A 23,952-nucleotide genomic window follows, 5' to 3' on the forward strand; every position below is an offset into this window, starting at 1 on the left:
CTGACTCCAGGCCCCCCTCCGGATTCCATCACTCCAGATCCCATCCAACTCCCCTCTCCAGATCACTCAGCCCGGGGTCAACTCACTTCCTGTGTGCCTCTCTGAGTTCTCACCCAGCTTTTGGGGGTGTGGAGCCGAGAGAAAACATACCAACTCAAGTTGGTGGTGACTCATGCTAGGAAACGGGAATCTAGCTGGAGTTAGTTCCTGGAGCCTGAGGGGCCAGCAGTGCCCTGGCACAGGCGAATTTGTGGTGACTGCATCCCTGGGCAGTGAGTCAACCCATGGAAGGACTCCCTGCCCCACGGTGACAGCCTTGGATGAATGGCCTCAGCGACGCTGTCCAGGGGCTGTCTCGGGATGCAGCTGTGGGAACCCTACATGGCTGGCTGTGGACAGGAGAGCTGGGGTCATGGTCCTGCTCTGCTCTGCTCACTGTGTGACCTGTGCCCCCCCACCCGCCATCTACCTTCTCTGGGCCTCTGTTTGCCCTCAGTAAAGTGACAAGGCTGAACTGGGCAATCTCAGAGTCCTTTCGAGTTCTACAAATTCTATGACTCTTATCCCAGTTTCAGAGGCTGCCTTTGAGCCCCCAGGACCTCCAGAAGTGGTATGTACCATGAAACGAGCAGGTAGCAGCTTGAATCCCTGCCCTGCCCCGTACAAGCTGCATGGCATAGGTAGTCCTTTAGTCTATGAGCCTCTGGACCTCAGTTTTCTCATCTGTAAAAGGGGAGGGCACACCACCAGCCACAAAGGAACATGCATGAGGGACCCTGCTGGCCCCTCCCCAATGGCCAGCCCTGACCCCCAGCCTCCCCTTCCTTCCTTTCCAGCCCAGCTACCCCTCACCCACCCCTCCTCGCCCACCTCTATGCTCTGGCACCTGCCCTCTCCTCTGCTCTCCCACACTCCCACCCTTTGAGCAGCTCCCCCACCCAGCGCATTGCTTCACCTAATCACAGGCACCCACCGTAAACTGTGGTGGGAGGCACTCCCCATCCTGCTGCCGGTACTACCTGTGACCCCGAACCCCGCCACAAGACTCCAAGACCCCACACTGTATCCAGGGCTTAGATCCCAACAGTTTTCTCTGGAGAGTCCACAGCTTCCGGGCTGGACTTGGCAACTTTATTCGTTCAGTCGAGGAGACGGGGGAAGGTGGCTCTCTGGTCACCTGCCACGCTCAGGTATCGCATGGAGTTCCCTACACATGCCACACGGTTCTGTGAGGGGCCTTATTCCTGCCACCAGTTCACAGATGAGGAGGCTGGAAGGGTAAGTGGGCTTACCAAGACCCCAGTCAGGGGGGAGCTCAGGCTTGAACCCCTGTCTGTCTGCTCACCCAGCCCGAGTCCTCTCCACCATCCTGAACCACTCTCTTTTTGCCCCTCCAACATACATCCCTGTCTTGAATCAACCCTGTGAGGTGAGGAGGAGAGAGGGAGAACCAGAGAGAGCCAGAGAGAGAGGGTGATTTGCCCAAAGACACTGGGTTTAAGCCGCAGAGCCGGGACTTGATCCCAGAGATGGGCTGTCTTCAACTCTCCCGCAATGTCTGGCAGGCATGTCCGTTACCATCTGCCTCCCCGAGGTGCCTGGAATGAGCTCTGCCCATGGTGGGCATGATATTGGCCTGAGGGCTGAAGGCAGGATTGGGGGGTCTGGACCCCAACAAAGAGGCCTCCTTGGGGTGCCCTGGGGGGTGACCGACAGAGCTGGCCTCTGTCCTTGCTCTGCAGTGCCTCTGTGGAGGTGAGAGGAGGCGGAAGAGGGCTTGCCTCAGCCTGAGTCCTGCTGGGCAATACCACCTTGAACCTTGGGGCAGGAAATTCTGTCTCCGCATAACCAGGGCTTTGTTTCTGCCACATCATGTCCCTCATCTGGAGGCACAGGGCCCAGAGGGATGAGCAGAGCTGGTACCCAGCCTATGCCTTCAGGGCCAGGCCTGGGAGAGAGAACCTGCTATTCCCTCCCCTAACCCCCAAAATAGGCAAAAGGGACCCTGGAATCTTAGACAAAACCCCCACCATCCCAGGCTTCAGGATGGGCCTGGAGTTCAGGTCCAATCACAGATTCATCACCTTCGGAACTGGAAATGGCCTTCAAGATCAGCAAAGACCACCAAGCCCCAACCAGAGAGCACCAAAGACTTGTTCCATGTTAAACAGGACAGAAGCAGAGGAGCAGGGACTTCCCTGGAGGTCCAGTGGTTAAGACTCCATGCTTCCAATGCAGGGGGTGCAGGTTCAATCCCTGGTTGGGGAACTAAGATTTCACATGTTGCATGGCGCAGCCAAAACAATTTTTTTAAAAAAAGAAGAAGAAGCAGCAGCAGAGGAGCAGAGACTAGACCCAGGTCCAGCACCCTGACCGAAGTCCACACTGACTCTCCCAGTGGTCTCTGGGAGCTCCTCCTTCTCTGCACCACCCCCCAACCCTCCACCTCCCTTCTCACCAGATCGCCGCCCCTGCCCCCATTCCTGGAGGAATTGGGGGTGGGATTACACACAGGCCCAGCCCTGGAGGTCAGGGATCTGCATGGGCTGAGAAGCTGCCGGAAGTTGCCAACCAACCCGTCAGATCACTCAGTCAACACCACAGACCAAGCACCCACCATGTGTCCAGCATTTGGGGTGTGGCAGGGAGGAGAGAGATGCTGACGTGGTCTCTGACCTTGGAACTTATCATTTGACCCTGGAGAGAAAACTAAAGTCTGGGAAGACAACACAGTGCAGCAGGAAACCTGGGATGCTTGGCCTGCAGGATGCAGCTGGCATTTCCTACGTGCCAGTGAGGCACACCTGCCCCAAGGTTGCCAAGAGCCAGAATCACCAGACCTGGTCGGCACAGAGCACAGACTCTCACCATCCCTCCAGGCAGTGGGTTCCTTCCTCCACCCAAGCCTCTTTCCTCTCTCCTTGGCCCAGCTCCATCCCAGGTATCATCATCACATACTTGAATTGGCCAGGAAATATTATTGGCCAATGCCACACCTCAACTTGCAGTGGTTCCCAAATCTGACTGAACACGAGAATCCCCATACAGATTCCCGGGCCCTGCTCTGACCCACTTCATCAGCATCGCCCAGGACAAGCCTGATGGTGGGGAGGTTTTACAAGCTCCCAGGGGATTCTGGTGACCAGCCAGGCTGGGGACCAAGAGGTGTCTGGGGGAGGGAGGGGAGGGGAGGGGAAGGAGACTCCAGGGAGCCTGAGGGGAGAGAGGAGGCCGCTGCAAAGCCCCCAGCCACTGATGACAGCCACAGTCACAGGCTTCAGGGCAGGATGAAGAACGAGAGGAGCCAGATGAGCCAGGACAGAGCAGGCTGGAGTCGGGCCAGCAGGGGTCAGATACTAGGCAAGTCGTTCCTCCCCTCTGAGCCTCAGTTTCCTTCTCTGGGAAATGGGAATGGCAGCACTACTTCACAGGCACAGAGAGGTGAAATAAATAAAGCAGCTGTCACAGACTGGTGGCTATCACTGCATTTATCTCCAGGTATTTATAAAGCACCTACTATGTGCCACACACTGTGTGGACAGTCAGATGCAAAGAACAAGACAGAGAGGCCCTCAGGGCAGAATGTCTGGAGGAGGTAGAGACGCCCCCAACACTGAGTGTTCAGGCCATAACGGGGGGTAGGGGGCCTGCAGGGAGGGGACGGGCTCTCTGGGGGTGAACAAATGGCCCCCAGGCAGGCTCCGGCCCCGTGCCTGGTCCCAGGATCTGGGTGAGTCTGTGAGTGCCTTACCCGCCTTAGGCGATCCTCCCCCACAGTGTTGGATCTCCCTCTTCCAAGGCAGGGCCTCTCGCAGCCCCTCACAATGGTCTGCACAACCAGGGGCCCTCAGGGGAGCCTGTGGCTGAGTTAAGCTGGGTGACAGTCTGGACTCTGCCTGGGGGCTGAACTGTCCTGGCTCTGGTCCCTCTGTTCCCCTCAGCCCCCCAGAGCCTGGGTGGCACAGGAGACCCCACTGCATAAGGGCTGAGGGAGGATTGTCAGGCCTGCCACTGTGCCCGGCTTACCACTCCTAGACTGGGGTCCCTTGGGGTCCCTCAGGGTCCCTCCGAACCAGGGCCTGGGTCTCTGCCTTCCCCCGGGCCCAGTGCAGACCCAGGCACAGAGCGACGCAGTGCCGTGGACATTGTTACTGCCATGTCATTTCTCTGCAGAAAGCACCGTCAGGTCACCCTTGCAGAGTGTGGGCGAGGTGGAGGAAGGGTCACGGGGGCTGACTACCCGTGGCCGGCCCGAGCCTGGGCATCAGGTGTGTGTGTCCATCGTACGAGGGTGGGTGAGGCGGCACCCAGGGGAGGCACAGACCGGCTCACTGAAACATCTTGTGCAGCAGGTGGGTGGGCGTGGATGAACTGTGAGTCCCTTGGAGAGTCCCACAGCTGGGTCCCCCGGTCCAGCCGCAGGCACGTGCCCCAGCAGCCTGGGTCAGCGTGGTGTGACTGGACAAAGCCATATCATCCCCAAGGGGACCACAGGCCTCCACCCCCAGTCACTCCTCCCTGCGGCCCCCACTTGCCCAGGCCTGGGCTGAGCACTCCTGGAAAGGGCGGGGCTTTCCCTCTCTGGGCCCAGCACTCTGCCCTGTGGACCTCCAGCCCTGGCACCGCAGCCACTGCTCTCCTGGTGCAGCTCCCGGGACACCTGGCTGCTCTCCCATCGTGGCCTCCTGACCACCCACCCACTCGCTTTGTGGGCAGGGGCTTCTTCCCCCGCAGAAGGGTGAAGTCCAGGGCTGCCTCTCCCAGCCCCACACTCTGACCCCTCCTCACTCACCCCATCAGTAAAAGTGGACCCCCCAGAGTCTGCGGGGAGAGAGGTCCCTGCCTAAGAGCCTGGGGTTGGGCAGGGGGTGGGGCTCTGGCCGCTTTCCCAGCATAGCTGCCTCCCTTCCCACGCCCTACTCCACCCCTGACATGCCAGGCTCCAAACAGGGGCTGAGTCACCGCTCCTCGGAGCCGAAGTGTCCCCATCCACATAATGCGGCACCTCTTCCCGGACCCTCCCCTCTTCCTGGGACTGTCATTCAGGTAAATGAGATCACCCCCAGACGGACCATCCTCAGCCCAGGGCTGGTTCTCCCGGTTGTGGCTGGATGTACGGTGGGGGCCTGGTGGGTACGGTGCCTCCCTCCCTCCTGCCGTCCGTCCCTACCCTGATTGCTGCCCAGGCAGCTGAGAGAGGCCAGCCCCTGCAGGAGCGGAGCCCACGCTCCCAGCCTGCTTTGATTCTGGCATTTGCCTCTGCAGACACGGGCCCTGGACTCCAGCCTGCCGTCCCTGCCACGGAAAGGAACTCACTGTCTTCCCTGCCCCTGGGATCAGGGCCGGAAGGGCCGTTAGCTGCGGCTCATCTCACCCCTCCTTTACTGTGGCTTCTGAGATCCAGAGAGGGCCTGTGACCTGCCCAAAGTCCTCACACCCCGCTGCCCACGTCATAGACAGCGCTCATGCCACTGGCCCACCTCCTCTTCCCGGGCCTCCGCTGGTCCCACGCCTCCACCACGCCAGCCTCTTGGGGCTCTGGCTGCTCCTGTCCCCTCCCTGCCCCGGCCGCGCCCTCGGTCTCCAGGCACCGGGCGAGAGCAGGTGTTTGGAGGGGGCCTGTCAGTGAACCGGGGTGAGGGCATCCCTTCTCCCGTTAACCCCTTCCACCCACCCCCACTTCTTGAAGAAAACCAGGAAATCAGACCCGCCTGGCCCAGTGGTTTCCAGATTTACTCAAAGGAAGACTTCCGGGGCTCCTCTCCTGCCGGCTCAGCGCCCGCCCATGGAGTGACAGGGGCTGGGCTGGAGGGTGCTGGAGCGGCTGGGGCAGGACGGCCCCTCCCCCTTCCCCAGGAGGCAGCTTCCCACCTCCCCAAGACCTCCAAGCTGCTGGAACCAAGAGGGGACAAACTGCCAGGGAGGGCAGTGCCGTTCCGCAGGCACAACCTCCCCTGAACGCCCCATCCTGAGCTCACCATTTGAAGGCATATCCCTGGGAGAGGCCCCACCCTCTCTCCCACACCTGCCTTCTCAGCTCACATTCCTCGGGTTGAGGCGATGGGAGCCTCCGGACCCACAAACCCCTTCTAAGGGTTTCCTGAGATTCACACAGGAACCTGGGCCCTAATCACCCAGCCTGCCTCCCCGCCTTCCGTCCTCCATCCCCCCGTTCAGGAGGATCCTGATTCCTGTCCTGGCCTGCCTCCCTGCCCCCTCCCCACCTTGTCCCCTCTTAGAGGAGGACACAGCCCAGAGGACCGTGAGGAGCAACCGGTCGGATGCCTTATCCCCGCGTCTCTGGCTCCTGAGATCTTGTCCATTTATGGATGAGGAAATGAGGCTCAGGGAGGGGAAGGCTCCGCCCAAGGTCACGGACCCAATTACAGGCCAAGAAGAGGACACCTAAGACTTCCCCCTGACACGCTGACCTCACCCTGGGTCTGGCGCTGCCTGGACCACCCTCCCCGGGATCACCAGCCCTTGGGAGATAAAAAGCAGCCCCCACCCCTCGAGTTCTGCCCAGACCTAGTCTTCACCCTGTTCTAAGATGACCCCTGACCTCCAAGTCAACAACAGTGGGTGTCCACGGACTCCTCCCCCTGCCCCCATTCGCCCCCCACACCGGTTCACCCCTTCCGCACTAGGGCCACGTCAGTGGCCACAAACAGGGAGCATTCCATGTCTCAGTCAACAAGCTTTATTGGTCAGGGAGGGGGGATGGGAAAGGGACTGAAGCCGGGGGCTGGGGCTTGGGGTGTCTGCGGAGCCAATGGGGGGCCCCAGAGGGGCCGGCGGGGGGAGCAGAGTTCTCAGTGGGTGGTCTGGTGGACCTGCTCGTGGGAGGAGATGACCCTGCCATCCTTGACTTCTTCCACAATGGTGCGCACCTGGCGGGTGGTCGCAGCTGCAGGAGACAGACACTCAGGGTGGGCGGGGGCCAAGAGGTCCTGGCTCAGCCCCCAGCCCCCTGAGCGGAGCCAGCTTTCTCCTCCCCCATGGCCACTTGGTGTCCACACCTCTGCTGGCCCCTCAACATCACATCCGTACAGGTGTCCCCCTGACCTTGCCACTCCCTCCCTCGCACCCTGTTCCTTGCTGGTGCCCCTGGGTGAATCCTGCCTCCTGAATAGATGGTTTGATTCTGACCCACATGTCCTTCTGCAAGAGGAAGACTGCACAGACTGGACGCTACACGAAATGGGGTCTGTGTCCATTTCTCTGCAGTCTCAAGGGCATGGGTCATGCTCCCTTCAGAAGCGGATCTCCAAGACAAGACCCTGGTCCACGCCCTTAGACTAGATGCCCCAGGGCTGGGATTTTTTCTTCCCCATCAGACTGGGATCTGGAGGACAAGGACCAAGTCCCTTTCTGCCATCAGACAAGAGACTCCAGACACAAGACTGCTTTTGCTCATCTGTAGGGTCCCAAGAGCAAAGATCATGAGACCATGTCCCTATCTCCCCATCACATGAGAGTCTCCAGAGCTGGGACCATGTCTCCCACCTCAGACTAGGATCTCCAAGGTAAGGACCATTTCCCTGCCCCTCCCCCATTGGACCAGATAGTGTCTCCCTCATTTGATTAGGACCCTGAGCCCTACCGGGTCCCTTCGCCCACCCCTGCTGAGGATCAGCCATCATTTCCTGGAGCTCCTGGACACCCTCCCCCAGCAGCGTACAGGTGGGTCGCCTGCCCTGTGCAGCCCCACCCTCAGCTACCAAGATGCTTACATTCTTTGAGCTTGTGCTGAGTCAGCCTGCAGAAAAAAAGAGAGAGAGAAGATTAGATGTGGGTCTCAGCCTCACCTCTGCCCCAGGCCCCCAGCCCTGGCCCCGGGCCCCCTCTCACTGGCTGTCCTCGCCCTCCAGCAGGCGGCGGTAGGTGGCGATCTCCTGCTCCAGCCGCGTCTTCACGTCCAGCAGGATCTTGTACTCCTGGTTCTGTTGTTCCGTCTCGCAGCGCAGCTGGGCCAGCTGCTCCTCCACATTGCAGATCAGCCCCTGGATCTGGCCCAGCTGCAGGCAGTAGCGGTTCTCTGTCTCCGCCAGGCTGTTCTCCAGGGATGCTTTCTGCAGGAGAGCGGGAGGGGCAGGGGTCAGAAGGGTTCTCAGTGCCCCCTCCAGGGACCTGGGCACCTCGCCCCCACCCCCGAGGCCTGGCAGCCGCCCCTACCATGCTGAGCTGGGACTGCAGCTCGATCTCCAGGGCCTGCATGGTGCGCCGGAGCTCTGAGACCTCGCACTTGCTGCTCTGTGCCAGCTCGCAGTTTGTGGTCACCTCGCGGTTCAGCTCGTCTGTCTGCAAACAGGACACAGGACAGGGCAGCGTGAGCCCAGCTTCCCTTCTCCAAGTCAGGTGACCCCCATGGCCTCCATATGCTCAGCCCAGGGCCCACTCTGTGCCCAGACAGGCACCTGGGCTCTCCCCACTCCCCCCAGCACCCCCTCACCATGGCCACCTTCCTGACCTCCCCTGGGCCTCTCAGGCCTCCTCCCAAACCTGACTGTGGGAGCAGTGCCTTCTCACCAGCTTCCCACTTCCCAAAACCCAGAAGCCTTTGAAAGGATGTTAAGTTTTATCTTTAATCCCTGCAAGTGTAAAGCACAAGAATAGGAAACTTGAGAACCCCTGGTGCTAGTTTCTGACTTCTTGAGCGACAGATGCAAGCTCCTGGGGTCTTGACCCTCTGGTTTTATTCCTGAGGGGCGCTCCCTACCCACCCACCAGATCCCAACTTCAGCCAAGCTCCAGGCCTGTGGATGCAACAGGCGACCCTGACCCCTGGTGTCCGTGTGGCTCACCGGGGATAAGGCACCCAAGATGCCAGGCGCTGGGCTTACTGTGGGGACTCAAGCCTTGCACCCCATCCCCTGGGGGAGGCCTCTGGCCTGCGGCAGCCCCCACCTTGCTGAGGAACCAGTCCTCGGCGTCCTTGCGGTTCTTCTCCGCCATCTTCTCGTACTGCTCGCGCATCTCATTCAGGATGTGGCTCAGGTCCACGCCAGGGGCGGCGTCCATCTCCACATTGATCTCACCACCCACCTGGCCTCGCAGGGCGCTCATCTCCTGTGGAGGAGGGGATGGTGGGTGGTGGGTGTGGGCATGCATCCTGACCTCTCACTCCCAACCCTTCCCACGCAAGTTCTCCAGACCCCTCCCAAGGACACCTCCTTTGTTCTGCCTGCCCTCTACCCTCCGACCCTCTGAATGATTTTTATTCACCTGCTCTATGTGGGCTTTGCCTCCACCATCAGGCTAGAGGTTCCCTGAGGACAGATTCTGTGTTTCCCCCATTAGACTGAGGGCTTTCTGAAGATAAAATCTAATTCTTAGGCCTGAGCCCCCAAAACATCCCATCTAATTTCCAAACTTCTACCTAGGGGCCAGATTCGAGGGTTTGAGCTGGGACAAGGGGGCAACCTCCTCGATTCTCTCCTGTCCTGGTAAGGGAAGCCAGGAGGGGCAGAAGAGGCCTCTGCGGGCCCCTGGGAGGCTCCCCAGATGCAGGGAAGTGAGGTAGTACGTGGAGGAGGCTGTCCTGCGTGGGGACCAGGGCTCTGCAGCCAGGGCAGCGCTGCAAGGCGAACAGCCTGGACACCTGTGCCCTTCCCACGGTCTCAACCTGGCATGGCCCCAGAGCCCTGCCACCCACTCAGCATCCTCTTTGACCTACTGCCCCGGCTGCCTCACCTCCTCGTGGTTCTTCCGCAGGTAGGCCAGCTCCTCCTTGTGGTTCTCGATCTGCATCTCCAGGTCGGCTCTGGCCAGGGTCAGCTCGTCCAGCACCCTGCGCAGGCCATTGATGTCGGCCTCCACGCTCATGCACAGGGCGTGCTCCGTCTCGAACCTGCGAAGGGAACCAGAGACTTCCGTCAAGATGCTTGGACTGGCAGGTGCAGGTTCTGGCCAGGACCCTGCCTCCCAACAATGAGGGGGTGCAGTAGAAGCCCATCGCAGCCCTGGGGGCCTGGGACCACGCAGGGCAAGGCCCCACCCCCACCCGGCTTCCTGGCTCCTCTCCTCTCTGCCTCCCGCCTCCCCTCCCGCTCTTCCATCACCTGACTAAGCCCAGCAACCTTCAGCATCTGCTGCGTTTGCTGCATCCTAGGCTAAGAGGTGCAGGACTCTTAGCAGGGACTCCCCCACCCCCAGCTCCTGGACCTTGCCACCAGCAACTGAGGAGTCCTGGGGTAGGGAGGGGTGCCCCCAGTTCCTCCCCAGCCCCCCTGGCCAGGGCTCACTTGGTGTAGAAGTCATCAGCAGCCAGACGGGCATTGTCGATCTGCAGCAGGATGTTGGCATTGTCTGTGGTGGCCTTGAGGATCTGGGAAGATGGGAGAGTAATCAGGTCACTGGCTGGGAGTAGCTCAGCACAGACCAGGGTTCTGAGATGGATCTCTCTGTCTGGGGGCCAGGATGTGGCTGCCTCCTCCAGGAAGGCTCCCTTCCCACCCAGCCATTCCCCTTTACTGCATTACAGTTGGTAAGAGAGGCGGGGCCAGCCCGAGTCTGATGGCTGAAACCTTGCATCGCACCCTCATGCCAGGCTCTGCCTTAAACCAGAGTGGACAGCCATCTGGGAGTGCCAGTCTGGGAATGCAGGAGAACAAGAAAAGAATGGGAGGATGCCCCAGGGCAGAAGTTGTTCACGAATCCTGGAAAGAGGACGGATGTGGGAAACCTCATTTGACAGTTGGGGATATAGTGTCCCTGAGAGGCTCCCCCAAAAAGGAAGACTAAAGGAACCCTCACCAAAGAGTAGTTCCAAATCAGAAGTCATGACCCCTGCTAAGCCCTGATCCCGGGCTCCAGCAGGCAGCCCCGGCCCCGCCCCAGGTTTGCTGAGCCCCAGTCTTGAGGGCGCAGCAGGAGAGATGGGGAAGCCAGAAAAATCCCCAAATAAGGCACACAAGAGGCCTCCTGAGGCCCCGCCCCCTCTCTCTCACCTCCTCCTCCTAGCAGGTGCCAGCAGGAGCTCACTCAGACCCCTGACCTCACTGTAGCCCTAAATCCCCCTCTTGTTCCGAGGGAAGAGGTGCCTGAGTATCCGGCGACCCCAGGGGCCCAACCCTCCACATGCATCCATTCACCTTATCCTACAATCACACAAGGTGGCAAAAAGCTCCGTGATGGGAAACTGAGGCTCAGAGGAGCTCCACAAGGCCTGCTTGTCCCTAGTCCAGGCTGCTGCCCCAAAAACAGAGACCATAGGCCACAAGGTGGCCCCAGGATGGGCTCCCAGAGGCCAAGCCGGATCCAAGCTGTCCTTAGTTCCCCAAGACCCTGTGGCAGCCCCCAGGCTGGACTCCAGGCCTTGGTCAAGGTCAGGAGGTAGGGGAGGAAAAGCTGTGCCCCGCCAGGCCCCTCCCACCACAGCCCCTACCTGGTTCCTCAGGTCCTCGATGGTCTTGAAGTAGTGGCTGTAGTCGGGAGCCGGCCCTGGGATCTGCTTCTGGTACCAGCTGTGGATCTTCACCTCCAGCTCCGTGTTGGCCTCCTCCAAGGCACGCACCTTGTCCAGGTAGGAGGCCAGGCGGTCGTTGAGGTTCTGCATGGTGGCCTTCTCACTGCCCACCAGGAGCCCATCACCACTTCCCAAGCCACTGCCATAGCCACCAGTGCCAAAGCTGCCGCTGCCATAGCCGCCGCTGCCGTAGCCGCCACTGCCATAGCCGCCACTGCCATAGCCGCCGCCAGAGCCGAAGCTGTAGCAGCTGGAGTAGCTGCCATCCCCAAGGGCATTGCCCAGGCTGCCGGCAGACCCCAGCCTGCAGGAGCCGGCACCCAGGCTGCCAGACTGCTGGCGGGAGGTGAGGGACAAGCCGCTCCCCAGGCCAGAGGAGCCCTTGATGGAGTTGGAGGAGAAGAACTGGCGGTTGGTGGTGGTCATGGTGGCGGCAGCGGGTGGCAGGCAGACACGGAGAGAAAGGGCTCGAGAGGAGAGAGGCCCAAGGTGTGTGTTGCTGCCAGGGCTCGCCCGCCTCCTTTATAAGCCCCGACAAATGGGCGTAACGATCACAACAGGTTCGCTCCTCTGTTTCCATTCCCCTGGGCTTTCATCACCGCTGGCTGCCCGCCAGCTCCCAGGTGGCTGTGGGTCCCCTTCCCTCCCACCGTCGGGGCTTTGCATCATTCTTCCGAACCCCCGTGCTGGGCGTCTGCTTGTGTGTATGTGCGTGTTCCTGGTCTCAGGCCTGTCACCTGTGATTCAGGCAGGCCCTTCAGCTACACTTTCCCATGACCTAGTATGGACAAGAGGAATAGCAGGACGTCACCATCACTGAGCCCTGCCAGGCAGCTTCCCCAAGCCACACACCACGCCACACACGACCCTGGCCCTGGGCGAGGTGCAGGGGAGACAGCGAGGACCGGTACCGCATCCTGCCTTGGAAACTAGACCCAAACCCACCAGCCTCACCACACACAGTAGCTCAGTCAGGTCTCAGATTATCACCCCATTTACAGATAAGGAAACTGGGGCTCGTAGAGGGAAAGTGTCCCACCGCCCCACCTAACTCAGAACGGGGCTGGCAGGGCTTCATCCTTCATCCTTCATCGCACCCTGCCACAGCACCTATACGCCTCCCCAGGGGCCTGTGACACACTGGCCCCCTTCTGCAGAGCCCTGACACCAAGGAAGCACTGCAGGGGCCGTGGTTCCCTCTGTCCAGTTTTCTGACCCTGTCCATCCCTGGAACCCCCTGGAGACCCAGTGTCCTTTTCTGACCTTTCCCCATCTTTCTCTCACAAATGGGGAGTCCTGGGCTGGAGTGGGCAAAGGGGAGCTTAGCTGCAGGCTGGGGAAGTGGCAGGCTGAGAGGGGGCATCGTGGTAAAGGCAACAGGAAGAAGGGTGAGGGGCAGGCCCCTTCCACCCTCCTTACCCCTCCTATTCCCCAAGAGGCCTCAGGCAGGGGGCATATGCCTTTGGGTCCCAGCCAGCTGGAAATCTAAAGGACACTGCCCAAGAAGAGTGTCTTCCTGAGACGCCCCCCCACCGGCCAGTCCCCTCCCCCCCTCCCCTCTCCTCCCCCTCCCCCCCCGCTCCCCTCCCCTGCAGTCTCCCCCAGGGGCCCCACCCAATCCCCTGACCTGGCCCCTCAGGATGGGCCAGGTGCCCGCCCCACAGCCCCACCCTGCCCTGCCCACCACCCTCAGTTCCAGGGTCCCGGCAGGCCCAGTGGGCGGAACGTGCTCGTGTCTCAGACTGCCGATGGCTTCCACTTCCCAGACAGGCCCAGACAGCCCCTGCCAGCAGCTGAGAGAGATTCCCCAAGAGCCCAGCAGCTGCCAAGCCACCAAAGCAAGGAGGACGCCCCCCCGCCCATGCTCACACTCAGAGGGGCCACCCCACCCCACACACCAGCAAGCCCAACAGAGCCGGTCTGGTTTCCTGGACTGGCCGTGCCACTGCCACCCCTCGCACGCTTCAGCGCCCAGGACCACTTCTCCAGAAAGCGCCCTGCCCAGCCCCTCTCCCTCCGATCTTGACCTTGTACGGCCCCAGGCTGAGACAGGGAGCTGTCTATAACAGGTGTGGCTCCCCGGAAAGTCTGTGGGGCCCTCCCAGGGACGAGCCACAGGCAACAGGGACCCAGGGGCTGATCCTCAGGAACTTTCCCAACCTGATGCGCTATCCCATCTCTCAGCCCTCAAGCCTCCCGTCTCCCTCCTTTGAGCCCCAGGCCCGAATGGGGTGGGCAGAACAGGTTGGCAGGGGACAAGCAGCCCCAAACCCTCAGCAAACTCTCCTTGTCCCCCCCATCCCTCAGCCCACACTGCCCAAGCCAATGACCAGACCAAACCACAGGAGGCATTGAACTTCAAGCAAAGCTTTAATTGCAGTCACTGGGGCAAACTCAGGAGGTCCCCTTGGTGAGGGGCTGTGGGAAGCAGATACAGAAAGGCAACCGCTCTTGGGCGGTGGCCCAGACGGGCACTCGGGGCGCAGCAGTAGCGTGCTGGGAGCTGCAGGCAATGGCTGCCCCTTGACCCTGGAGGCTGGGCTGTCGCAGGTAGACGGGGCCTCAGTGGGGGGAGCGATGGACCTGCTCGCGGGAGGGGACCGCCTTGCCGTCCTGGACTTCCTCCATGATGGTACGCACCTGGCGGGTGGTCACCGCGGCTACGGGCGGAGGAGGAGGGAGGCACAGGGAACCTCAGGCTGGAGGCCCTCCCCAAGCCTCCCCCACAGAAGGGTCCTCAGCCTCTCCCCACCCGCCCTGGGCAGGACGGGGCAGGCTCTTACCTTCCCCGGTGGGCTGAGAGACCAGGGACGAGGAGTACTGGATCGCCAGGCTGCAGGGAAAGGGGGACCTGTCAGCCCAGTGGTGCTGGTTGAGAGCCCAGCCCCCTGGGAGGAGGAGCAGCTGGGGAGGCCCCCGGCCGAGGGGAGAGAGGTCCCAGCAAATCGGACAGAAATCACAGCAGGGAATATACAGGAAAGAATGGCAATCACAGGGTCAAAGGGCACAGGCCCAGTGGGCAGGAATAAGGAAAGGGGAAACCCCAACAGAAGGCCCAGAGGCACTTTGCGGCCAACCAGGGATTTACAAGGAGAAGCTGAGCAAGTGGTTTCTCCAGATCCTGAAGGGCCCAACAAATAAACTTAATTAAAGCAGGAGAGGCTGTGGCTAGACTGTAGATAAACTTAGCCATCATCATAGAGCAAAAAGCTGGAATGTGTGACTAAGCATGGAGACTCCAGGACATCCTCGGCCCCTTTACACTAGCTCCCCATCACCCATCCAACTCCAAACCAGATCACCACCCATCCCAGACAATGGGATCACCAACCATGCAAAAACTGGAACCAGAAAGCCAGGATCATCATTAACCACTTCACGTGCTAACTCAAACGTTCATCGAGTCCCGCCTGCAGGCCACGCTCGCCCCTGCATGCAGGCATCCAATCCTGCTGTTTTTAGCTATAACACATCCTGTTGGTGCACCACCTCCCCTTCCCTGCCCTTCGCCCGCCTTATGGCACGTCTTCTCTGGCCTGACGCCCTTGCTCCAGCCTCCTGACTGGTCTCCCTGACCCCACACTCACCCCTCGGATGCATTTCTCCCTCTGCAGCCAGGGTGAATGTTCTAAGATGTCTTGATGATCATACTTCTCTCTGCGCAAAAGCCCCCGCGGCTCCCCACTGCCTACTCCATCGAGTGGGACCCCAGCCAGTGTTCTCGGCTTCACCTCCTGCCTCGGCTGGTGCTGGCCCTCCCTGGGTGAAGCCACCCAGCCCACCGAGCAGGTGCGGGGCGCCCTCCACTCACTGGGCAACCTCGCCCTCCAGTAGGCGGCGGTAGGTGGCGATCTCCTGCTCCAGCCGCGTCTTCACGTCCAGCAGCATCTTGTACTCCTGGTTCTGCAGCCCATGTCACAGCAGAGCTAGCACAGCTGCTGCTCAATGCTGCTGATGAGCCCCTGCAGCTGGGCCAGCTGGACCCCCTAGCGCGCCTCGGTCTCTGCCAGGCTGCCCTCCAGCGACGCTTTCTGTGGGTCAAGGTGGAGGTGGCTGGTGAGACCGAGCCCCCAGCAGGGGGCCCCACGTGTGTGGGTTTGTGGGTGGGGTAGTAAGTGGGGCAGAGTGTGCTGTGGCAGGCGGGGCAGGCAGCCTCTGGTTCTCCGAGTGGGGGTCCAGGAGGCAGGGCCCACTTGGAGTGACGGGTACAGGACAGGGAGGGGACAGAGGCCCTACCATGCTGAGCTGGGACTGCAGCTCGATCTCCAGGTTCTGCACGGTGCGGCGTGGCTCCGCGATCTCCGTCCGGCTGCTCGGCAGGGCCTCCGTGTTGGTGGCCACCTCGCGGTTCAGCTCCTCCGTCTGGAAGGCAGGATGGGCCCTAGGGGCTTGCGGAGGCTTGCAGAGGTGGGGCAGGGGGCTGACCTCCCAGACCTGCCCCTCCCCGGCCTCTGCAGGGCCCCAAGCCCACCTGCATACCCTGGAACTTGTAGAATTCACCTTGCTCTGTGGTCGTTTGTTTCCTCACTGGACTGCAGGTACTGCTTGCTCTAGGGCAGGCCGTGGGTTTTACTCTTTTTGTGCCTGTCACTGTCCGGGCACTGCAGCTACTCAGTGCATGCTTACTGGGGGCATGAGAGTCTGCATCCAGACACACACCTACCTACCAATGCCCGGGCTGGGAGAATCCCTAGTGGGATCAGGAGACCTGGATCTGCTCCCCAGGCCACAGTGAAGGGTTGTGTGAGCGTAAGGCCTCTCTGAGCCTCACAATGTCCCCCTGAACGTGAGGGGTTGGTCCCCTGGTTTCCAAAGGTCCTTCCAGCTGGGAATCCACAGTCTGTGGATCTGTAAGTTTTCCAACATGTGCTCGGCACACAGCGCATGCACGCACATGTGTGCATACCTGCTCACGCGGGCCACCCACCTTGCTGAAGAACCAGTCCTCGGCGTCCTTGCGGTTCTTCTCCGTGATCTTCTCGTACTGGTCGCGCATCTCATTCAGGATGCGGCCCAGGTCCACACCGGGGGCAGCGTCCATCTCCACGTTGATCTCACCACCCACCTGGCCTCGCAGGGCGTTCATTTCCTGGGCAGAGAGGGGAGAAGGAGCTCACTCAGGGCCATCCTGGGAAGAGTCCCTGGGGCTGCCTCCTACGTCTGGGGGAGATGGGTGCAGAGGACAGACAGACACAGACAGGCCAACAGTTCCTCACCCTGAAGGTGGAGGTGGATGTCATCATGTCTCAAACATGCAGGGCTGTGGATATCAACAATCTCCCCCAACACACGCTCACGGGGTGGACTTTGCCCAGTCCCGGTGTGTGCTGGGCCGGGAGAGATGGCAACTCCCGGTCATGGTGGGGGATGAGCCAGGACAACCTCACTCCAGCCCTGACCACCCGCCTCACCCCCCCATCACCAACCACGCAGCACAGGCATGGGGAAAGCAGCCCCATCGGTATCGGGGGAGTCAGACCTCATTAGGAAATGTGAATCTGCTGGGGGATGCAATCCCTATAACCAGCCTCAAAGCCAAGTAGAGACATTTTCTGGACTCCTGCTACTCGGGCATTAGGCTCCCTCAGCTCAGGCCAGCCCAGAAGTCGGATGGGAAGGAAGCCACAAGGTTCATTAGTCCCCCTGCAGGGTCTTGGATCCCTATCCTTGGGTTGAGCCTTGGGGTCCCTGGGAGGTGGGAGAAGTGGCAGAGTGGTGGAGTCAGAGTTGGGTGTGGATATGGCTCAGGCAGACCTGAGGGAAGACCCACCCCTGTACAGCCTTGGACAAATTCCTTAACCTCTCTGAGCCTCGGTTTCTTCACTGGTAAAGAGAAGAACTTGCTCCTTTCTCCCAGTGAGGCTGTCCGTATCAGCTGAGATAATTGCTGTGAAACACTCATAATGGGCTGGGCAGATTTTTGTGGTTGTTATGACTATCACTATTACAATTAACTATAATAATTAGCCTGCGTGTTCTTAGACTGATTCGCCCATTAGATAGTTAACTGCCACCACACAGGAGGCAGTGCCTCAAGGGACAGAGAAGTATCTCTGGGGGGAAAGGGCCCTCCAGGCCTCAACCAGGGCCCAATGAGAGTCTCCCAGGGTCAGAGCCAGGAACCCAGCAGAGATGGGAACTGGATGGAGAGCGTGGCCTTGGCCCAGAAAGATTTGGGGGCCCCGGCCTTGCTTGTTCTCAGGCAAGTTTCTCCTGCATACACGAGCTGGCCTCACCTCCTCATGGTTCTTCCGGAGGTAGGCCAGCTCCTCCGTGAGGTTCTCAATCTGCATCTCCAGGTCGGCTCTGCCCAGGGTCAGCTCGTCCAGCACCCTGTGCAGGCCGTTGATGTCGGCCTCCACGCTCACGCGCAGGTTCAGCTCCATCTCATACCTTGGCAGGGCAGCGGGGGAGGCAGGGAAGCCTGAACCATGGAGTGCCATTAGGACACCCTCGTACACACAGAGAGCCAGACTTCCACCAGCCCCCTGAGCTGTCCCCAAGGCCCAGACTCACTTGGTGCGGAAGTCATCGGCTGCCAGGCGGGCATTATCGATCTGCAGCACCAAGATGGCACTGTCGATGGTGGCCGCCAGGATCTGGGGGACACAGTGGGCTTGGTGAGCAAGCGCCCTGGGCAGCCACAGGAAGACCTTGCAACACCCCTCCTGCAGCCCTTTGGAGAGTGGGCCAGAGTGAGGGAGATGAGGGTCCCTGTGGTCTCCTCCTCTGAGCGCCCTGCTGGGGGGCTCACAAGGGGTAGGGGCATGATACCCAGGCACAGGTAACCATGGTGCCAGGAAAGAGACCCATATGCACCCCTCTCCCACCATGAGGGTCACTGCCCAAGCTGCCTGGACCTCACTCCATCTTCCCCCAACTAAATTCACCTCTAGGGCTTCCCTGGTGGCTCAGTGGTTAAGAATCCGCCTGCCAATGCAAGGGACACGGGTTCGAGCCCTGGTCCAGGAAGATCCCACGTGCCGCAGAGCAACTAAGCCCGTGCGCCACAACTACTGAGCCTGCGCTCTAGAGCCTGCAAGCCACAACTACTGAGCCCACGTGCCACAACTACTGAAGCCCGTGCGCCTAGAGCCCGTGCTCCACAACAAGAGAAGCCAGCCACCACAATGAGAAGCCCGCGCACTGCAACAGAGTAGCCCCAGCTCGCCGCAACTAGAGAAAGCTGGCGCACAGCAACGAAGACCCAATGCAGCCAAAAAAATAAATAAATAAATAATAAATAAATAAAATAAAATAAAATAAATTCACCTCTAGGCTCAGTTGCCACCTCCTCCAGGAAGCCCTCTTCAACTCCCCATCTGGGTCCTTCTTCCCCATCATACCTCCCCTCGGCCCATCTCTCTTAAATAGTACTTCTCCCAAGTGCAATTTTTTTCTGTGACTTTTTTGTGTGTCTTTTTCTCTCCTCCACTGGACTCTGAGCTCCAGAGGAACAAGGCCCTGTCTCATGTCTGTCTCCTTCAGTTTGGAATCCCCAGCACTGAGTACAGTGCCTGGTCGAGAGTCAGCCCCCAGGAAACATTAGTTTAATTAAACGATTAATTAAATAATTAATAACGTTATGGCTAGCCCCGTGTCAAACCTAGGGCAAGGTTTTCTTTTCCCACAGGGTCATCTGGGAGGTTTAAATGACAACAGGGAAGGGAGAGGCTCTGGAAGGAGCAGAGGGTTGGTTATTATTACTGCTGCTGTCGTTATTGTTGGGAGAAATACCCAAGAGAGGCTCTAGTCAAAGGCCATGGGGCTGGGGGGAGGGGGAGGCCCCTCTACACTGCCCAGAGCAAGCAGAGAGGAGGTCGCGGTGGAGGTGGCAGATGAGCTGAGTAGAATCTGGAATTTTTTAAGGCTGAGGGCTGAAGTATAAAGCTGTAAGAGGGGGCAGCCCCAGTAAACTCATCCTGGGCCTCAGAGCCCGCTCGTGGCCCTAAGTTCTGAAAAGGCACCCTGAGTCAGGCTCCGTTTCCAGACTGAACCTAAGAGCCAGTCTGACTGAACCCGCCCCAGGGCCTCACTAGACCCATCGGCAACCTGCAGACTGGGCCCCCATCCACCTCCCTGCTTAGGAGGCTGATTGGGTCCAGCGAGGGGGCAGTGGTAAAAAACCGCCGAGGGGCAGTGACTCAGAGGCCTGGGGCGCAGTGCATCGGGGGCTGGCGGTGAGGAGCTGGCTGACCCCGAAGCTCAGGAACACTGACTCACCAGGGCTCCCCTGAGTTCCCTGCTGCCCAGGTCAAGCCCAGTATCTGATCTGGTACTCCCAGTAGCTCTGCTTCCAGTGGGCAACTGCAGGAGTTCCCTTCCGGGCCTGGGTCCTGGGCAGGAGCAGGCTAAGCCCCTCGCAGGGCAGCAGGCCTGGTTCTCCACCAGGAAACTGAGTGGGCTGACCCCGGGCCAGCCAGCCCCCAGCCCGGCTCTCCCCAAGCCTGGCTCTTGCACCTCTTTGACCTCTCTCCTGCCTCTGGAGGCTGCAGCCCTGTAGGTCCCTCCAGGGGCAAGGTTTGCACAGAAGACCCAGGTGCCGTGTTTACAGAATGCCAAGGTCATGTTCACAGAGATTATAGTGTGTGTGTGTGTGTGTGTGTGTGTGTGTGTGTGTGTGTGTGTGTGTTGTCTCCTCCATCAGACTAAGTTAGAGAAGTATCTCCTCCCCTTGGAAGCTTCCAGTCTGAGTGGGAAGACACAGCTCCTTTCCTCAGGGACCATCCCCCGCAATCTGCAAGCAGAGACAGCCTCTGCTCTTAGGGACCCCCAGAGTGACCATCATGGAAGGAGTGAGGAGGACCAACAATGAAAGCAGCTGTTAGAACATGTCAGACTCAGTGAAATCAGCCCAATGAACAGAGCATGGACTGAACCTCAAAGTGCAGAAGGGACCCCCAGATCCAAGGATAAAAGGCAAGTGCCGTCCATCCAGGAGGACTGCCTGGAGGAGGTGAGGCAGGCGGGGGGGGCAAACTCAAAGGGGAATGGGATAGTGAGAAGGAGACATTGAGCCTCATCTCCCAGCAGCCACACCAAACACGTTCCCACATCTATGCCTTTGTCCACACTGATCTCTATACCTGGAATGCCATCTGCTGCCCTCAATCAAGGTTCTGAAGCCTTCCCTGCCCACTCCTCTATCACCCAGCCCAAATACCCTCCCCCAGAAAGGAGGAACTCCAAACAGCCTCCCAGCGTGGAATGTCCTCCAGGCCTGGGACCAGTGACTGGTACAGGGCTGGGTTCCAGAGCAAGTGAGAGAGTGAGTGAATGAATGAATGGGCGAGGGATGGAGACCTAGGCTGGAGGAGAAATGTTGGCAAAGGTCCAAAGTTGGGATGGTGTGAGTCAGAAGCAGGTACGAAGGACAGAGAGCAGGGAGCGCCCACCTTGCTCCACAGGTCCTCGATGGTCTTGACGTAGTGGCTGTAGTCGAGGGTGGGCCCGGGGCCCTGCTTCTTGTACCAGTCGTGGATCTTCACCTCCAGGTCGGCATTAGCCTCCTCCAGAGCACGCACCTTGTCCAGGTAGGAGGCCAGGCGGTCGTTGAGGCTCTGCATGGTCTCCTTCTCGCTGCCCCCCCAGCAGGGCGTCTGCCACCCCAAAGCTGGAGCCAAAGCCCCCACCCAGGCTGCAGGAGCAGCCCCTGCCATAGCTGCCCCCCGTGCCCACAGAGAAGTGGGACGAGGACACAGACATGTTGCCAGAGCCGCTGGCTCCCAGGAGGCTGGGGGGCCGGCAGGCACCCCCAACACGGATGGAAGACATCGAGAGAAACCCCCGCCACTGGGCACACACAGGCCCTTGACGGAGCCGGAGGTGGAAAGCCGGTGGATGCTGGTGGTGGTGGCGGCCATGGTGTCCACAAGTCAGGCGCAGGGTCTGGTTTGCACAGAGACCCCAGGTAGCCCTTTATAGCCCTTTATAGCCAGGCTAAAGGGCGGCTGGGCCCCTGGCTCTTGAAGTCAGACCCAAAACCCCAGCTGTGTAATTTGCTTCTGTACCAGCCGCCCAGGGCCCGGGGCTCAGGCTGGACACACCGAGTGCATCCCGAGCCTGGCCTGGGCACGATGGCTTCTTAGCAGCCCACTGTCTGTTAGAAACAAAGGTGGTATTGGAGCCGCAGCCCCGGGGTAGGGTGATCCTCCATTCTCGGCCGCAATCAGGTGGTTGAGCTCATTCTTGGGGGGAGTCCGCAGAACCCAGCCCTGGAGCCAGAAAGGGCCTGGAACAAGGCTCTACAGGCCCAGAGCCTGGGGCTGGTCTGGCCCCCCACCCAGCGTTCTTGGGTCCCAGGGAGAGGGTGGAGAGATGCAGGGGACACCCTCCCCTACCCCGTACAATGTGGCCCTGAGGGAGCCCCCCAGGCTGGGGGTGGGGGGCGAATCAGCCTCTGACCTGAGGGAGCCCCCCAGGTCTCTTGGGATTATTCCAAGTCTGTGGGGGGAGGCGTAGGCCCTGGCCTGGGGGCTGCCCTATCTGAGGGGAATAGTCACAGCCACTGACCTGAGGGAGCTTTGGATCCAAACCTTTCAGGAAGTCAGTTCAAGAGCCTCAGTTGCCTCATTTGCAAAACGGGGTAATTGCTGCCTCCCAGGGGGGTCTTTGAGGGAATCTGGAGAGATGGTTGACATCAGTCAAGCTGGGGCTGAGGGAGAGAAGGAAGCAGAGGGTTAGCAGAGGGTTAGCAGAAGGAAGCAGAGGGCACTCCTGCTCACACACTCGCCCCCCCCCCCCGCAGTACCGGAGGGAAGACACTCCCAAGGGGCCCCCAGAGGAGATGCGGGGCGCAGGAGAAGCAGGACCTGTGCGGTGGGTACCCCCCACGGCACCGTGCCCTGGGGAAGTGTGGCCTCTGCGAGGACAAAGCACAATCCCACATCCTGGCAGCTGGCAACCGCCCACGCCCAGCCAGGAGATTACCAGCCTTAATCGCTTCAGTGCTAATGATTTATGTGCTGCCAGTACCCCGGCGTCTGCACCGGGCCTGTCTGAATGGGGAGCTTCCAGGGGCAGCGAGGCCTTCGGGCCAGGCAGGGGCGGAGGGAGACACGTGGCTGGCCTGGGCTCTCGGCCCACACACAGGGAAAGAAAGTGAGTGTCCTCGCACGCAAGGATGTCTCCTTGCTTGGAGAGTGGGGACTCCACAAGCTACTGTGAGAGAGGGGACAACCTGATTGACTTCATCCTGCTCCCACCCCGCCTGTAAAGTCTGGGGGTTCTCAGGGTTCCTGGGGCCACGGAGGGGGCTCAAGGTCAAGGCTAGGGAGCAAGGTCAGAACACAGGGGCTCTTCCATGAGGCCAGACACCAGGGAGGACTTCCTCCTACTCCAGGACAGTCTTGGGGAAGGGAAGCAATAGAACCTGGGGTCACCTGAATGGGTCAGAGGCCAGCCTTGCACCACCCGCTCACCTTCACGGGGAATGACCTTCCCCCTTCCCCCTGGAGCCACTCGCCCAGGAAGCCCCCTCCCCCAGAAGCTGACTGACCTCCTCCCTCCAGACAGGCCCCACTCAGTTCAGAGAAGTGAATTTGGAGCAGAGCCAGGGGCCGGGGGAGGGGGCCAGGCCACAGGGCACCACCCACCCTCTGCCTCTCTCAGAGCCTGCATCCCAGCCCGCATCCCACCTCCAAAGCCCTCAGACCTTAGTCTTGAGGCCCAGTTTGAAGGGGCAGAGAGTTTACTAACCTTCCTTTCTCCCTCCAAAATCACCAAGGTCCCACCATCCCCCCATCACTTCCATTTGCCACCCCCCGATGTCAGGCTGTGTGTCAAGGCCTGGGCCTCGGTGTGTCTCCACACCAGTGACCCCCAGGCCCTTTGCCTCTGGCCTTTGGAGACTCTGCCACCTCTGAAGCCCCCTCCAGCACCTCGGCCCAGAGAGGCCTCACCTGCTGCTGAAGGACAGGCCCGGCTCAAGCCCTCTCCCCAGGTGAAAGGACAGGGTCAGAGCCAGGAAGGCCTCCCTGGCCCTCTGGAAAGTGTGGCCACCCTTGGCAGGCCTGAGAAGAGCCCGGACACTCCTCCCTCACAGCTCAGGACAGCCCTGGCCAGATCCTGCCAACGACGCCATGAGGAAACCGAGGCCCAGGGTGCCGGAGCGGCAGGGCAGCCGGGCGCTAGCAGCCGAGCCTGGCCTGCAGCGGGGCCCCAGCAGCGCCCACTCCCCCTGCCAGGGGAGCAAGGCCTGGCAGGAGCCGGTCGGAGGGCTATGCCAAGGTCCTCTCAGCTGTGAATTCTCCTGCCCGGGCCTGTCCTCCCCCGCCCAGCAGCCAGAGGGGCAGAGCCAGGCCCACAGCCCTCACGGTTGTCAGCAGCTTGGCCCACGAGGAGGAGGAGGAGGAGGAGGAGAGGAAAAGGACGAGGCGATCCAGCCCCACAGCCTGCCGGGGGTCCAGCACAGGGGGCAGGGGACAGGAGGAGGAGGCCCCAGGGAGACGGCTGGGACAATTCCCAGCATCCCCCAGTGTCCCCAG

General features: G+C 60.5%; 1 protein-coding gene across 1 annotated transcript; it reads right to left on the minus strand.

Moving 5' to 3' along the window:
- Window positions 1–6,790: 6,790 nt before the first annotated feature.
- On the minus strand, window positions 6,791–21,345 carry LOC309619373 (uncharacterized protein). Its single transcript, XM_082374475.1, is given in 19 exon segments — window positions 6,791–6,907; window positions 7,734–7,759; window positions 7,852–8,072; window positions 8,176–8,301; window positions 8,908–9,069; window positions 9,694–9,850; window positions 10,245–10,327; window positions 11,387–11,987; window positions 13,849–14,107; window positions 14,251–14,300; window positions 15,279–15,378; window positions 15,381–15,393; window positions 15,397–15,453; window positions 15,457–15,498; window positions 15,704–15,829; window positions 16,395–16,556; window positions 17,704–17,860; window positions 17,984–18,066; window positions 20,863–21,345. Coding segments are annotated over 19 exon segments (2,988 nt in total). The 5' UTR covers window positions 21,331–21,345; the 3' UTR covers window positions 6,791–6,812.
- Window positions 21,346–23,952: the final 2,607 nt, after the last annotated feature.

The sequence above is a fragment of the Balaenoptera borealis genome, assembly GCF_965194805.1.
Source record: "Balaenoptera borealis genome assembly, chromosome: 20".
Lineage (NCBI taxonomy): Eukaryota > Metazoa > Chordata > Mammalia > Artiodactyla > Balaenopteridae > Balaenoptera > Balaenoptera borealis.